This window comes from Salvelinus fontinalis, chromosome 10 (assembly GCF_029448725.1).
Source record: "Salvelinus fontinalis isolate EN_2023a chromosome 10, ASM2944872v1, whole genome shotgun sequence".
In the NCBI taxonomy this organism is placed as follows: domain Eukaryota; kingdom Metazoa; phylum Chordata; class Actinopteri; order Salmoniformes; family Salmonidae; genus Salvelinus; species Salvelinus fontinalis.
The window spans coordinates 3,498,630-3,514,260 of record NC_074674.1 but is presented as its reverse complement, the minus strand read 5'-3'; the positions used below and the strand labels follow the sequence as shown (position 1 = coordinate 3,514,260).

Sequence of the window (15,631 nt, the reverse complement as noted above, 5' to 3'; positions counted from 1 at the left end):
TGTGGTGATTGACTGAGTCAAAAGCCTTGAATACAGCTGCACAGTATTGTCTCTTATCGATGGCAGTTATGATATCATTATTTATAACACTATTTGTTTTAGAATGAATTGTTTGACTTGGACAAAACAGTGGCAGTTTTAGAAGTCAAGTCAAGTCAAATTTTATTTGTCACGTACACATGGTTAGCAGATGTTAATGCGAGTGTAGCGAAATGATTGTGCTTCTAGTTCCGAAGTTTATCTATCTAGTTAGAAGTTTATCTCTGCATGGTTATGGCATTGAACTGAAAACAGTTTATATCTCAAGGACTCACAGGAATGTGATTGTCCCTTCCAATTGCATCAAGGTTATAGAGTGTGACAGTGTCTACTGTGGGGAATGAACTCTCTGCCATCCAACCACTGAGTGTGTGCGGATGGAGAAAAATGTGTGAGAAGCCCACGTCTATGGAGAAGTCACACATGACTCGATCTACAGGTGTCTTTGTAGGCAAAGCAAGTTTACATTTAAATGCATGGCTTCTTTTTTATTCAGATTGTATTTTATGCTACCTGTCTTTCTGTCTCTCGTACTCGCTCTTCCTTTTCTCTTTCTCTATATTCCTTTTCTCTTTATTCCTTTTCTATTTCTCTCCTTTTCTCTCCATCTCTTACTAAACTGTTTGACTGTAATCCATCCATCCAGGTCTGTTTTTGGATCATCTTTCACCTTCTCCCTTCACTTAGTTTGTAACCGGGTAAACTGATTAGACCTAATTGTCTAATTCTACATACTAAAATCATGTTTTTCTTAGCTCAAATGCAATTATGCAGTTGAGTGATGATGAGACCATCTATATTTAGCAATTAGCTACAGCCCAATGCCGGAAAGCCTTTATTCTAGCTCCTGTATATGGGGACAGAGTTTTAGGGATCCAACAAAATCGATTTAGCTATAAAGGGATTGTTTATTGATTTGAAATGGGTAGAATTTGAAAAAAGGTTCTAGTTATCCTCAACACTCTTGCTGGTCTCAGTGCATGTCATTACACCACTGGTGAATATTTTCATTACTAAAAGTTACACAGATACACAACATATGGGGTAAGTGACGAAAAACACAGTGAAGGCAATGAAATAGTGACATTAACGGAGAGACAGTAATTCGTTTGGCAGAACGCTGAAATTAAATGGCACCAGATAATCAGCGAGAGAGGTGATACTTTGTATGTAAACCCACAACCTTTAAGATTTATGGCTGAACAATACAATACCCACTGGGCAAGAACTGGTTGAATCAACATCGTTTCCAGGTCATTTTAACAAAAAACATATATGTGACGACATTGAATCAATGTGGAAAGCTGATTGGATTTGAAAAAAGTCATCAAGGTAAGGGATTAGTATTTTTTTCACCCAACTATTAACCTAAATCCAATTACATGGTGAAATGTTTTGTTGATTTCACGTTGAATTCGGGTTGGCAAATGGAAATCAAAACTAGAAGTTGAACTGACTGTGGGTATTTATTTTCTACTTGGATTCATTTGGTAATATGTTAAGTCTGGCATGCTTTCCCAACCCCTTTCATTCCTGTATGTTGGCTGGCAAGAAACGATACACCCCAATCAAAGTTCATTCTCCTGAAACGTAAACGTGTGCTGAATCAAATAAAATCTATGGGCAAGTAATTCCACTGAGAGTTATAGGAGCCGACTGTGGGTCATTGGGCTCCCCTTGATAAGGAAGGTTGCTCAATAAATACAGTAGGTCTAAGATTTGAATGAAATACAGTTATCTGTCATTCTCTATGCGAAGGTGGTCTCATTGACTAGTAGGAAAATCGTCAGTATTCAATGAGCAAACAATTTACTCATCATCAGTCAGAAGTTAATTGCGGGGGAAAGTTCAATATCTATTGCTGTCTGCTTCCTCGCACCTCATATAACTGCAGTCAGTGGGCAAGAGATACATCACTGGTAGTTAATTTTCTGCATATTTTCACAACCTGGCTGCGAGTCCTTACATTACCGATTTCAACTGACTATGGACATGGAAGAAGCTCTCAACAGCACCATCCATCCGACCTGTTTAGAAGAACCTCCGTTGGCTATCGATGTCATAAAGCGTGAGTTACCCAGATTACCTTATCTATCAGTTTGTAGATAGTGTTTCATTATAAAGTTGTAATTGTGAAAGCGAATTTCACTACGAATTGTACAAAACCCTTTCTGGGACGCAGACTGTTTCTCTTGCATGTTTGACTTCATTGACTTAACATACTCATTGATATGTGAAATAAATAATACAAATAATAATAATAAAAATGTATTATTTCTTGGTCTTATATCATTAATTTGTACCTGACATGTCAAGCATCCCAAGGTAAAACAGGAGTTACAGAAGTTACAGACGTATGATAATATAGTAGGGCTATATTAGAAGTGACTGTTAGTCTATATAATTATTTTCTCAAAAGTGTGTGATAACTACACCGTGGCCATTGGCATGGCAGAAATGTGACTGATTGGGTCTCTGGCACACAACAATACTTTATTAGCCCGTTGAGCTAAAGCTCAGGTGTTAGCTCTGGAAGTATTCAGGCCGAAAATCTAATTTCCTTAATTTTGTGGCTAGTCAAATACTTTCTGTGGCACAGGTCAGAGTCAAATACATTCTTTAGAACGAACTTCACGTCAGGATAGGCAACCGAACGTTGTTGTTGTTCACCAAACAATCTCTGATACACAGACAAGCCAAATAAAACAGATTCAGAATTAATTTGTCCTCCAAATGGAAGGCTACAGTCTGCTCCAGGCTGATTAGAGGGACAGCATTTCACTCTGCCCATCATTACATCTCCATGTGTAGGCCACAAATATGCATGTTGGTTTCTCCAAAGTCATTTTTCTGTTCTGAGAAATATGATGGCTCATTTGATATAAATTACAAATAACTTGCATGGCCTTTCATCCTTTGTATTCAGTCAACATCTCTTCAAGGGTGGTTTATTGTTTCTGTAGATAGCCTCGATCTCAGTCCATATGAAACTAATCAAGGATACATTTAGACAGCTGGATTTTCACTGGGCCGAGTGAAGTATTGTTGTAATCTCATCAGCACTCAACCTCAAAAGAGGCTGAATAAAATGGTTTGGAGGCTGTTTCACAAATGCTGTTGCGTCCATGGGGATGTTGTCAGGGCATTGATCTAATAAAGTCTAGAGACCGCAGGAGCGGTAGAGATACTCTTAATGATCGGCTATGAGAAGCCAACTGACATTTACTCCTGAGGTGCTGACTTGCTGCACCCTTGACAACTACTGTGATTATTATGATTTGACCATGCTGGTCATTTATGAACATTTGAACATCTTGGCCATGTTCTGTTATAATCTCCACCCGGCACAGCCAGAAGAGGACTGGCCACCCCTCATAGCCTGGTTCCTCTCTAGGTTTCTTCCTAGGTTTTGGCCTTTCTAGGGAGTTTTTCCTAGCCACCGTGCTTCTACACCTGCATTGCTTGCTGTTTGGGGTTTTAGGCTGGGTTTCTGTACAGCACTTTGATATATTAGCTGATGTACGAAGGGCTATATAAAATAAACTTGATTTGATTTGATCTATCCTCAAGAGAGGTTGTTGTTGCCAGGGGCTTCTACTGACCTGTACAACCTCTCTCTCTCTCCCTTCTGATCCCCTTACTCTCTCCCTAAACTAGAGCTGGATGTCTTTGGTGTGGCTCTGTACTCCATGCTGACCCTCATGTCTACGCTGTCCCTGCTGCTATACCTGGAGGAGTGTGTGTTTATCTATAGAAAAGTCCCGTCTCCTAAGAAGACAACTATTATGTGGGTCAATGGTGCTGCACCGGTAAGAAGTCAGCTCCCTGTCTCCGCTAGCCTTCACCAGATACAATTGAATGCAATAAGTACTGCCAGTGTATCTCTGTGGTTATAGCTACACTGTCTGGACTGGATGAGTATATAGTCTCGTTATTGTTATTTTATTATGTTACTTTTTATTGTATTTTTTACTTTAGTTTATTTAGTAAATATTTTCTTTACTCTATTTCTTGAACTGCATTGTTGGTTAAGGGCTTGTAAGTAAGCATTTCACTGTAAGGTCTACTACACCTGTTGTATTCGGCGCATGTGACAAATACAATTTGATTTGACGAGCGACTGAGACAGCAGTGTATCACTGTGGTTATACATAGCTAGATTGCCTACATGGAGAGATGACATCACAAACATCTGTTTGGGTGTTAAGGCCCAATGCAGCCGTTTTTATTTGAATTTCAAATCATTTCTGGGTAACAATTAAGTACCTTATCGTGTTTGTTTTCTATTCAAATGGTCAAAAATAAACAAAAATAGCTTCTTAGCGAAACACATTTATTTTGCTGGGACTGTCTGGGAGTGGTGAGGTGAAATCTGAAAATAAGCTGTTATTGGCAGAGGGATTTGGAACTGTCTTTCTTGTTGGTATATTACCTAATTTACCGCCTGGTGATGTCACCAGGCAGGTCAAAACTCCATCCCACCAAAACAGGCTGAAATTCCAGGTGGTCTTTTCAAGCAGCTCTTACACTAAAAGGGCATTAACATAATTTTCACAATTTCACAGTATTATTCCAACCTCATAGTGTGGAAATATATATAAAACACAGGGTAATTACATTTTTGACTGCACTGGGCCTTTAACTTTTAGCTAAACTGTAAATTAGAATGTCTGCCATTCTATGATCATACAGTATTTTATTAATCACTTTATATGAATGAGAACCATGTGGATGATTTATTTATTTATTTATTTACCGTTATTTTACCAGGTAAGTTGACTGAGAACACGTTCTCATTTGCAGCAACGACCTGGGGAATAGTTACAGGGGAGAGGAGGGGGATGAATGAGCCAATTGTAAACTGGGGATTATTAGGTGACCATGATGGTTTGAGGGCCAGATTGGGAATTTAGCCAGGACACCGGGGTTAACACCCCTACTCTTACGATAAGTGCCATGGGATCTTTAATGACCTCAGAGAGTCAGGGCACCCGTTTAACGTCCCATCCGAAAGACGGCACCCTACACAGCGCAGTGTCCCCAATCACTGCCCTGGGGCATTGGGGTATTTTTTAGACCAGAGGAAAGAGTGCCTCCTACTGGCCCTCCAACACCACTTCCAGCAGCATCTGGTCTCCCATCCAGGGACTGACCAGGACCAACCCTGCTTAGCTTCAGAAGCAAGCCAGTAGTGGTATGCAGGGTGGTATGCTGCTGGATGATGAATGTTATGACTAAAAGTAATGTTCTGTTTCTGTCTCAGGTCATTGCCACCATGGCTTGTTTTGGGATGTGGATACCAAGGGCTACCATGTTTACAGATATGACCTCTAATTCGTAAGTTTCCTCTCACCCACACACTACTCTCTCTCTCTCTCTCTCTCTCTCTCATACCCTTCTATGAACGCATAAACAATTTGACTATACTGCACTAAGTAGATGCAGTGCTCTTTCACCTGTAGTAATGAGCTGACAGGAAGCCATAGCAAGGAGTACTGACATAAACGGGAGGAGGCTTTTTATGAATGCACTCAACTATGTGAACACAGTTTAACCACTCTCTTAATCATTACACTGTGTCAGAGATCATCCCCAGAGAGCTGGGAGCTTAGGAAGAAAGGGCTCGATTCAATCACTATCGCAGAAGATCCGTACTATAGCACGATTTAAATTGAATGGTATAGCACAATTGTAATTTAGCATTTACCGTAAATGCAGGCTCCGCAAATGCGGGAACATTGCCTTTAAATGTAAATTGTGCTATGCAGCAGATCAGAGATCATCCCACATCCTCAGAGAGCTGGAAGAGAAAAATACAGGAAATGACACAAACAAGCACAAACAAATTTTTTTGGGACACAAACAAAAGTTGAGTGGGCAGACTAACTGGTTTTGAAGGCTGGTGACACACACTTGTTATGTGTGTACAATGTATCTAACAATTTACCTGTAAACCCTCTCCTTTTCTCTATAGGTACTTTGCAGTGGTGGTGTATAAGATCTTGGTTCTGATGATAGAGGAGAGTGGGGGTAGTGAGGCCTTTTTGAAGAGCAATGCCCAGAAAACCTTCAATATCAGTGTAGGACCCTGCTGCTGCTGCTGTCCCTGCTTGCCACGCGTTCCGGTCACACGGTAACCGGAACAACCCACTAGGAAAAAACTGGTTGAATCAATGTTGTTTCCATGTCATTTCATCCCAAACATATCAATGTGATGATGTGGAAAACTGATTGAATTTGCAAAAAATCATCAATGTAAGAGTATTTTGTATTTTTTTCACCCAACTTTTAGCTTAAATCTAATGACATTGTGACCTTTTTAGTCGATTTCACATTGAATTCATCTTAGTTGACAAGTAATCCAAATGTAAATCAAAACTAGAGGACATCTGTGACCAGTGGGATGATGATTCATACTCAGGTCACACTTGGGCCAGAAAATTCTTTGTGTTGGTAATGTTTAAGACAAGTGGTTAGAACATGTTAATAACTCTGGTCTGTTTTCATTCAGGTGCATGCTATTCTTGCTGAAGCTGGGGGCTCTTCAGTATGCTATCTTAAAGACAGTCCTCTCAATTGTGTCCATAATATTGTGGAGCAACGGCAACTTTGATCTTTCTGATGTAAGTAACTGTCCTCCTTTCTGTGAAAATCTTCTCAGCAACAAACATCCCCTTTACATCTTAAGCTTCAAACTGATCTTGGTGTCATTCCATTGATTCCACTATTCAATGCCTATCCTCTTTAACCTTTCTCCATGTCTCCATGTTTAGCTGGAGATCACAGGCACGGCTATTTGGATCAACCCATTTATAGGTGTTCTCACCATCATCTCCCTCTGGCCTGTCGCCATCATGTTCATGAACATATGCAACACACTGCGCAGCATCAAGATCATACCTAAATATGCCATGTACCAGGTGAGTCTGATCATGTCCTACTGCACAAACCAGAAAGTCCAGGAACTGCCTGCTCAATGCCGTTGGTGAAATTACATCAGCTTCTGTCATTTTCTTAGTCCTTGAGTTTTTAGGAATGTTGTGTAGTGTCTGATTCAGTATTGTCGTGTTCATTTCTGCATCCCAATATTCTATGCATCTCCATGATGTCGCTGGTTATGTGTCCATAGTTGGTGCTGGTGCTCAGTCAGCTGCAGACGGCCATCATTAACATCTTGGCCTTGGATGGAACCATCGCCTGCTCCCCGCCATTCTCCTCTAGTGCCCGTGGCACCAGTAAGTGACAGAATAGCTCCAAACCAGCCAAACGAGAGCCATTACTTGATCAATATGAAGACCATGTCCACCAACCCTGTCTGTCTGGTCTGTCTGTCTGGTCTGTCTGGTCTGTCTGGTCTGTCTGTCTGTCTGTCTGGTCTGTCTGTCTGTGTGTGTGTCTCTGTGTCTGTCTGCAGTGTTGAGTCAGCAGCTAATGATCTTGGAGATGTTCATCGTTACCCTGGTGACCCGGGCGTTGTACCGCCGCACCTATGACTCTCTTCCCACCGACCCCCACGACAACGACAACGACCAGAACAGCAAGATCAGCCTGCAGGCCCCACAGGGGGAGCACACTGTCTGAGAGATTGGGGTGGAGTGAGAGGGAGAGTGGTGTGTGTGTTTGCATGAGTGTGCGTTAGAGGGAGAGAGAGAGAGGGACTCTACCAAACATTTACACTATTGTTTTACTTGTATATTCATTTTGTTTTGATGGTGTGATACTGTATATTCTGCTGTTCTAGTTGTTGGTTAGTCTTGTATGAGATGAAACTTACTGTATATTAAAAGTTTACCTGCATTATGCTGAATATAATATTAGAACATATACCTCAAACAACATGTCTGTCCCATACATATTTCCTCAAGTTGCCTCAGCTCTCAACACGGCTATGTGGAGTTTGGTGTGTGAGGGTGTTGGAAAGAGATGGAGTTTATAAACAAAAGCGGGTTAATGGGGGTATGAAATATGTATTTTGTATTCATATCAATAAATATAGTGAATTACAACTACAGTCTCAGTCAAACGTTTGAACACATCTACTCATTCAAGAGTTTTTCTGTAGTTTTTACTATTTTCTACATTGTAGAATAATAGTGAAGACATCAAAACTATGAAATAATACATATGGAATCATTTAGTAACCAAAAAAGTTTTAAACAAATCAAAAAATATTTTAGATTTTAGATTCTTCAAAGTAGCCATCCTTTGCCTTGATGACAGCTTTGCACACTCTTGACATTCTCTCAACCAGCTTCACATATGCTGAGCACTTGAATTTTGTTGGCTGCTTTTCCTTCACTGTGCGGTCCAAATCATCCCAAACCATCTCAATTGGGTTGAGGTTGGGTGATCACTCTCCTTGGTCAAATAGTCCTTACACAGCCTGGATGTGTGTTTTGGGTCATTGTCTTGTTGAAAAACAAATGATAGTCCCACTAAGTGCAAACCAGATGGGATGGTGTATCGCTACAGAATGCTGTGGGAGTCATGCTGGTTAAGTGTGCCTTGAATTCTGAATAAGTCAGTGACAGCGTCACCAGTAAAGCACCCCCACACCATCACACATCCTCCTCCATGCTTCACGGTGGGAAATACACATGCGGAGATCATCTTTTCATCTACTCTGCGTCTCACAAAGACACGGCGGTTGGAACCAAAAATTTCAAATTTGGACTGATCAGACCAAAGGACAGATTTCCACCAGTCTAATGTCCATTGCTCGTGTTTCTTGGTTTCTTGGTGTCCTTGATCTTTTTGGCCTTCCTGTGATATCGGGTGCTGTTAGTGTCCTGGAGGGCAGGTAGTTTGCCCCCCAAAATGCGTTGGGCAGACCGCACCACCCTCTGGAGAGCCATGCGGTTAAGGAATGGTGCAGTTGCTGTACCAAGCGGTGATACAACCTGACAGGATGCTCTCAATTGTGCATCTGTAAAAGTTTGTGAAGGTTTTAGATGATAAGCAAATTTCTTCAGCCTCCTGAGGTTGAAGTGGAGCTGTTAGGCTTTTTTCACCATACTGTCTGTGTGGGTGGACCATTTCAGATCGTCAGTGATGTGTACGGTGAGGAACTTGAAGCTTTCCACCTTCTCCACTGCGTTCCTGTCGATGTGGATAGGGCCGTGTTCCCTCTGCTGTTTCCTGAAGTCAATGATCAGCTCCTGTGTTTTGTTGACGTTGAGTGAGAGGTTATTTTCCTGGCACCACTCTCCCAGGGCCCTCACCTCCTCCCTGTAGGCTGTCTTGTCATTGTTGGTAATCAGGCCTACTACTGTTGTATCATATGCAAACTTGATGATTGAGTTGGAGGCGTGCGTGGCCACACAGTCATGGGTGAACAGGGAGTACAGGAGGGGGCTGAGCATGCACGCTTGAGGAGCCCCTGTGTTGAGAATCAGCGAAGTGGAGGTGTTGTTTCCCACAACTCAGACGAGGAGACAGGGATAAGGTAACCAAGGTATTTCTTGAAAAGCGGGAGGGGGAGACCAGGGGGAGCTCGAGTGGGTAATAGGGAACCTCGAACTGAGGTTGCGGCTGGGGCAAGGGGAGTAGGGGCAGGGTAAGCAGGTCCGAAGCGGAATTCAAGGAAGCAGTAGAACGGGGGTCCAGGGCAGGGAAGCAGGACTGACGAGACGAGGGACTGATGACCAGAGTCAGAGCGGGCGGAACTGTAGCAGACAGAAAAGCAGCGTCGGGCTAGGGAAAACAGGCACTACAGGATAATAAGATCTATGCAGGAACAAACGTCTTGAAATGCCGACTGACAGAGCAGAGGCTACGATCTGGCAGCGTGGAAGTGGCAGTTCTGAGTGTTTGTAGAGGTCTTGGTTATGGAACAGGTTGCAGCTGGTGGGGATCTGCTCTGACTCCAGTACACCTGTCTCCACTCACACAATCAGATACACCCACAGAGAGAGAAGGAGAGAGCACTGGGGGAGTGGCAGGTTAGGGAGACACGGGATGAGTGCGTGGCAGGGGCAGATGTAGAGGGCGTGGCAGGGGCAGATGTAACAGGGTGTCAGGTAAGGTAGAGGTGATATGATCCTTAACTTCTCTGTGCTACGGATCTCTTTAGCGGGATCATTTTCCTAAACAACCGCTGAATTGCAGGGTGCAAAATATTACTAAAAATATTTATAATCATGCAATCACAAGTGAAAAATACCAAAACACAGCTTAGCTTGTTGTTAATCCACCTATCGTGTCAGATTTTGAAGATATGCTTTGCAGCGAAAGCAATCCAAGCTTTGGTAAGTGTATCAATCAATGCTACAACAGCTAGCCCCAAATTAGCATGGTCACGAAAGTCAGAAAAGCAATAAAATTAATCACTTACCTTTGATAATCTTCGGATGTTTGCACTCACGAGACTCCCAGTTACACAACAAATGTTCTTTTTGTTCGATAAATATTACTTTTATAACAGAAAAACGCCATTTAGGTTGCACGTTATGATCAGAAAACCAAAGCCTCGTTCCGTTCGACAAAAATTCCAAAAAGTATCCGTAATGTTTGTAAAAAAATGTGAAATGTTTTTTATAATCACTCCTCCGGTTGTTTTTAACAAACATAATCGATAATATTTCAACCGGACCGTAACCTATTCAATAAAAGAGAGAAACGATACATGGACGATACATTGGAGATAATATAAGGCAAGTACTGGAAACAATGGAACACTATGAAATATCGGGGACACCAGGCCTGGTTTTCATAGCTGATTTTGAAAACGCTTTTGATAAAGTACGACTGGAGTTTATATATAAATGCCTAGAATATTTCAATTTTGGGGAATCTCTTATAAAATGGGTAAAAATTATGTATAGTAACCCTAGGTGTAAAATAGTAAATAATGGTTACATCTCAGAAAGTTTTAAACTATCTAGAGGAGTAAAACAAGGTTGTCCACTATCGGCATATCTATTTATTATTGCCATCGAAATGTTAGCTGTTAAAATTAGATCAAACATTAATATTAAGGGATTAGAAATCCAGGGCCTAAAAACTAAGGTGTCATTGTACGCTGATGATTCATGTTTTCTTTTAAAACCACAACTAGAATCTCTCCACGGCCTCTTAGAGGATCTAGATACATTTGCTATCCTCCCTGGATTAAAACCAAATTATGATAAATGTACCATATTACGTATTGGATCACTAAAAAATACACATTTTACATTGCCATGTAGTTTACCAATTAAATGGTCTGACGGTGATGTGGACATACTCGGTATACAAATCCCAAAAGAAAGAAATGATCTCACTCCAATAAATTTTTATAGAAAGTTAGCAAAAATAGATAAGATCTTGCTATCATGGAAAGGAAAATACCTGTCTATTTGTGGGAAAATCACCCTGATTAACTCTTTAATCATATCACAGTTTACCTATTTGCTTATGGTTTTGCCTACACCTAGTGACCTGCTTTTTAAATTATATGAACAAAAAATATTCAATTTTATTTGGAACGGCAAGCCAGATAAAATTAAAAGGGCCTATTTATATAACGAATATGAATTCGGAGGGCAGAAATTATTAAATATTAAAGCATTAGACCTCTCACTAAAGGCATCAGTCATGCAAAAGTTATACTTAAATCCAAACTGGTTCTCTAGTAGATTGGTACGAATGTCTCATCCTATGTTCAAGAAGGGCCTTTTTCCCTTTATTCAGATTACACCTGCTCACTTTCGGTTGCTTGAAAAGGAAATAATCTCCAAAATATCTTTATTTTTTAAACAAGCCTTAGAAAGTTGGTTGCAATTTCAGTTTAATCCACCTGAAAGGACGGAACAAATAGTACAACAAATATTGTGGTTAAATTCAAATATAGTAATTGATAAAAAAACTGTATTTATCGAAGAAATGTTTAAAAAGGGTATAATTTTTGTGAATGATATCATAAATAGGACTGGTGGAGTAATGTCACACATGCAGCTAACACAGACATATGGAAATGTCTGCTCTACCCAAAATTACAACCAATTAATTGCAGCATTACCACAAAAATGGAAGAGGCAGGTGGAAGGGGATAAAAGTAAGGAACTTGTATGTCGGCCTTATATTAAAGAACATAAATGGTTAAAGAAAAGTGTGATAAATAAAAACATATACCAATTTCATTTAAGGACCAAAAAACTTACAGCTGTGCCATATAAATTGCAAAATAGTTGGGAAGAGATTTTCGATGTACCCATTCCATGGCACATGGTTTATGAATTGATACGCAAAACAACGCCAGATTCAAAACTTCGAATTTTTCAATTTAAATTATTGTACAAAATTCTTGCAACTAATAGAATGTTATATATATGGGGGATACAATCTTCCCAGCTCTGTAGATTCTGCTGTGAGGAGGCAGAGTCATTAGACCATTTATTTTGGTATTGTCCGCATGTAGCTCGTTTTTGGTCACAGGTCCAGGAATGGTTGAAGAATTGCAACATTTGCGTAGAACTAACGCTACAGATAGTAATACTGGGGGATCTGAAAAGCCATAGTCAATCAATCAATAATATAATAATTATTTTAGCAAAAATGTTTATTTTTAATTTACAATCCGTGGAAGCTATGAGAATAGGAAATATTTTGTGAAGCATCACAGCACAGTTGAAAAATATATGGCAAATAAAAATCCGAAATGGATGATGTTGGAAGATAGATGGGAAAGGTTGAGTGGAGCTGAAGGGTGGGACTAATAACAAGATAAACAATGTAGGGCATACGGGATCTGTGAAATGTGTATAGGTGCGGAGCTATTGTGAAATGGCACAGTTACAAGTGGAAATCAAACTGGATGGACAACAGAAATAGAGGAAGGACTAAGAACAAACAAGAGAGAACTATTATAAAGTAGACTGTGTCTGTAAAATGTGTATAAGATGTATAAATTGAAGGTAAAAACAGAAATGTTTATCAGTTTACTCCAATTGGGGGATCGGTGGTAGGGTTTGCGGGGAATAATAATAAAGGTATACTCTTTTAAAAAAGTATGTATGTCTATGTAGGTATGTGTATGTATATATGTGTATATGTATGCATACGTGAATGGATATATATATTTACCCCAAAAAATATGGGGGATTGGAAATGATGCAGACAATTACATTGGAAGCAACATTCTTTCCGCAATATTAAGCTGATCCACCCCCCCCAAAAAAAAAGAATAATAATAATAATAATAATAAAAAATAAAAAAAAGAGAGAAATAAAATGGAGAGCTACCCCTCTCGCGCGCAGGAACTAATCAGAGGACACCTGACTAGTTTTGAAAAATATCGCTAATTTTTCAAAATAAAAGCCTGAAACTATGTCTAAAGCCTGGTCACAGCCTGAGGAAGCCATTGGATACCCCTTTAAATGGAAGAAAGACGGGCCAGGAAACAGATTTTTTTTTATTTATCACTTCCGGGTTAGATTTCCTCAGGTTTTCACCTGCAGAATCAGTTTTGTTATACTCACAGACAATATTTTGACAGTTTTGGAATATATATATCTCACTTGTCACCCCCAAAGCCAATTCTTCCTTTGGCCGCCTCTCCTTCCAGTTCTCTGCTGCCATTGACTGGAACGAACTACAAAAATCGCTGAAACTGGACACACTTATCTCCCTCACTAGCTTTAAGCACCAGCTGTCATAGCAGCTCACAGATCACTGCATCTGTACATAGCCCATCTATAAATAGCCCATCCAACTACCTCTTCCCCTACTGTATTTATTTATTTATTTTGCTCCTTTGCACCCCAGTATTGCTACTTTGCACACTCATCTACTGTCAAATCTACCATTCCAGTGTTTTACTTGCTATATTGTATTTACTTCGCCACCATGGCCTATTTATTGCCTTTACCTCCCTTATCTCACCTCATTTGCTCACATTGTATATAGACTTATTTTTCTACTGTATTATTGACTGTATTTTTGTTTTACTCCATGTGTAACTCTGTGTTGTTATATATATGTTATATATGTATATGTGTATATGCTTTGCTTTATCTTGGCCAGGTCGCAGTTGAAAATGTGAACTTGTTCTCAACTTGCCTACCTGGTTAAATAAAGGTGAAATAAATAAATAAAATAAAATTGATTTAGGAAATTTGAGTAGGTCAAATACTCTCAGAAAGGATTGTTTGTATTTAATAGAAACTATTTGTCATAAAATAGTTTTTTTACTGTATACAATTATTCCACAACTTTATTCTAAAATTGACTAAATCCATTTTTTACCTCATCAATCTACACACAATACCCTATAATGACAAAGCGAAAACAGATTTTTAGAAATGTTTGCAAATGTATCAAATATAAAAACAGTAATACCTTATTTACATAAGTATTCAGACCCTTTGCTATGAGACTAGAAATTGAGCTCAAGTGCATCCTGTTTTCATTGATCATCCTTGAGATGTTTCTACAACTTGATTAGAGTTCTCCTGTGGTAAATTCAATTGATTGGACCTGATTTGGAAAGGCACACACCTGCCTATATAAGGTCCCACAGTTGACAGTGCATGTCAGAACAAAAACCAAGCCATGAGGTCAAAGGAATTGTCTGTAGAGCTCCGAGACAGGATTGTGTCGAGGTACAGATCTGGGGAAGGGTACCAAAACATTTCTGCAGCACTGAATGTCCCTAAGAACACAGTGGCCTCCATCATTCTTAAATGGAAGAAGATTGGAAACACCCAGACTCTTCCTAGAGCTGGCCACCCGGCCAAACTGAGCTATCAGGGGAGAAGGGCCTTGGTCACGGAGGTGACCCGATAGTCACTCTGACAGAGCTCCAGAGTTCCTCTGTGGAGATGGGAGAAACTTCCAGAGGGACAAGCATATCTGCAGCACTCCACCAATCAGGCCTTTATGGTAGAGTGGCCAGACAGAAACCACTCCTCAGTAAAAAGGCACATGACAGCCCGCTTGGAGTTTGCCAAAAGGCACCTAAAGGACTCTCAGACCATGAGAAACAAGATTCTCTGGTTTGATGAAACCAAGATTGATCTCTTTGGCCTGAATGCCAAGCGTCACATCTGGAGGAAACCTGGCACCATTCGTACGGTGAAGCATGGTGGTGGCAACATCATGCTGTGGGGATGTTTTTCAGCAGCAGGGACTAGGAGACTAGTCAGGATCGAGGGAAAGATGAACGGAGCAAAGTACAGAGAGATCGTTGATGAAAACCTGCTCCAGAGCGCTCATGACCTTAGACTGGGGCAAAGGTTCACCTTCCAACAGGACAATGACCCCAAACACACAGCCAAGACAACGTAGGAGTGGCTTCGGGACAAGTCTCTGAATGTCCTTGAGTGGCCCAGCCAGAGCCTGAACTTGAACCCGATCGAACATCTCTGGAGAGACCTGAAAATAGCTGTGGAGCGACGCTCCCCATCCAACCTGACAGCTTTAGAGGATCTGCAAAAAGAATGGGAGAAACTCCCAAATTACTGAGTAAAGGGTCTGAATACTTATGTAAATGTGATATTTCAGTTTTAAATTGTTTATACATTTGCAAAAACGTCAACAACAAAAAACTGGATTCAATCCATTTTAGAATAAGGTTGTAACGTAACCAAATGTGGAGAAAGTCAAGGGGTTTGA

At 40.4% G+C, this 15,631-nt stretch overlaps 1 protein-coding gene across 1 annotated transcript; it reads left to right on the top strand.

Annotated features, from left to right (window-relative positions):
* Window positions 1–1,191: 1,191 nt before the first annotated feature.
* Window positions 1,192–8,045, top strand: LOC129863408 (organic solute transporter subunit alpha-like). The gene is made up of 8 exons (XM_055935374.1): window positions 1,192–2,107; window positions 3,697–3,848; window positions 5,303–5,376; window positions 6,014–6,172; window positions 6,551–6,662; window positions 6,813–6,959; window positions 7,169–7,274; window positions 7,454–8,045. The coding sequence occupies exons 1-8, from the start codon at window positions 2,026–2,028 to the stop codon at window positions 7,618–7,620; spliced, it is 999 nt and encodes a 332-aa protein (XP_055791349.1). The 5' UTR covers window positions 1,192–2,025; the 3' UTR covers window positions 7,621–8,045.
* The last annotated feature ends 7,586 nt before the right edge of the window (window positions 8,046–15,631 follow it).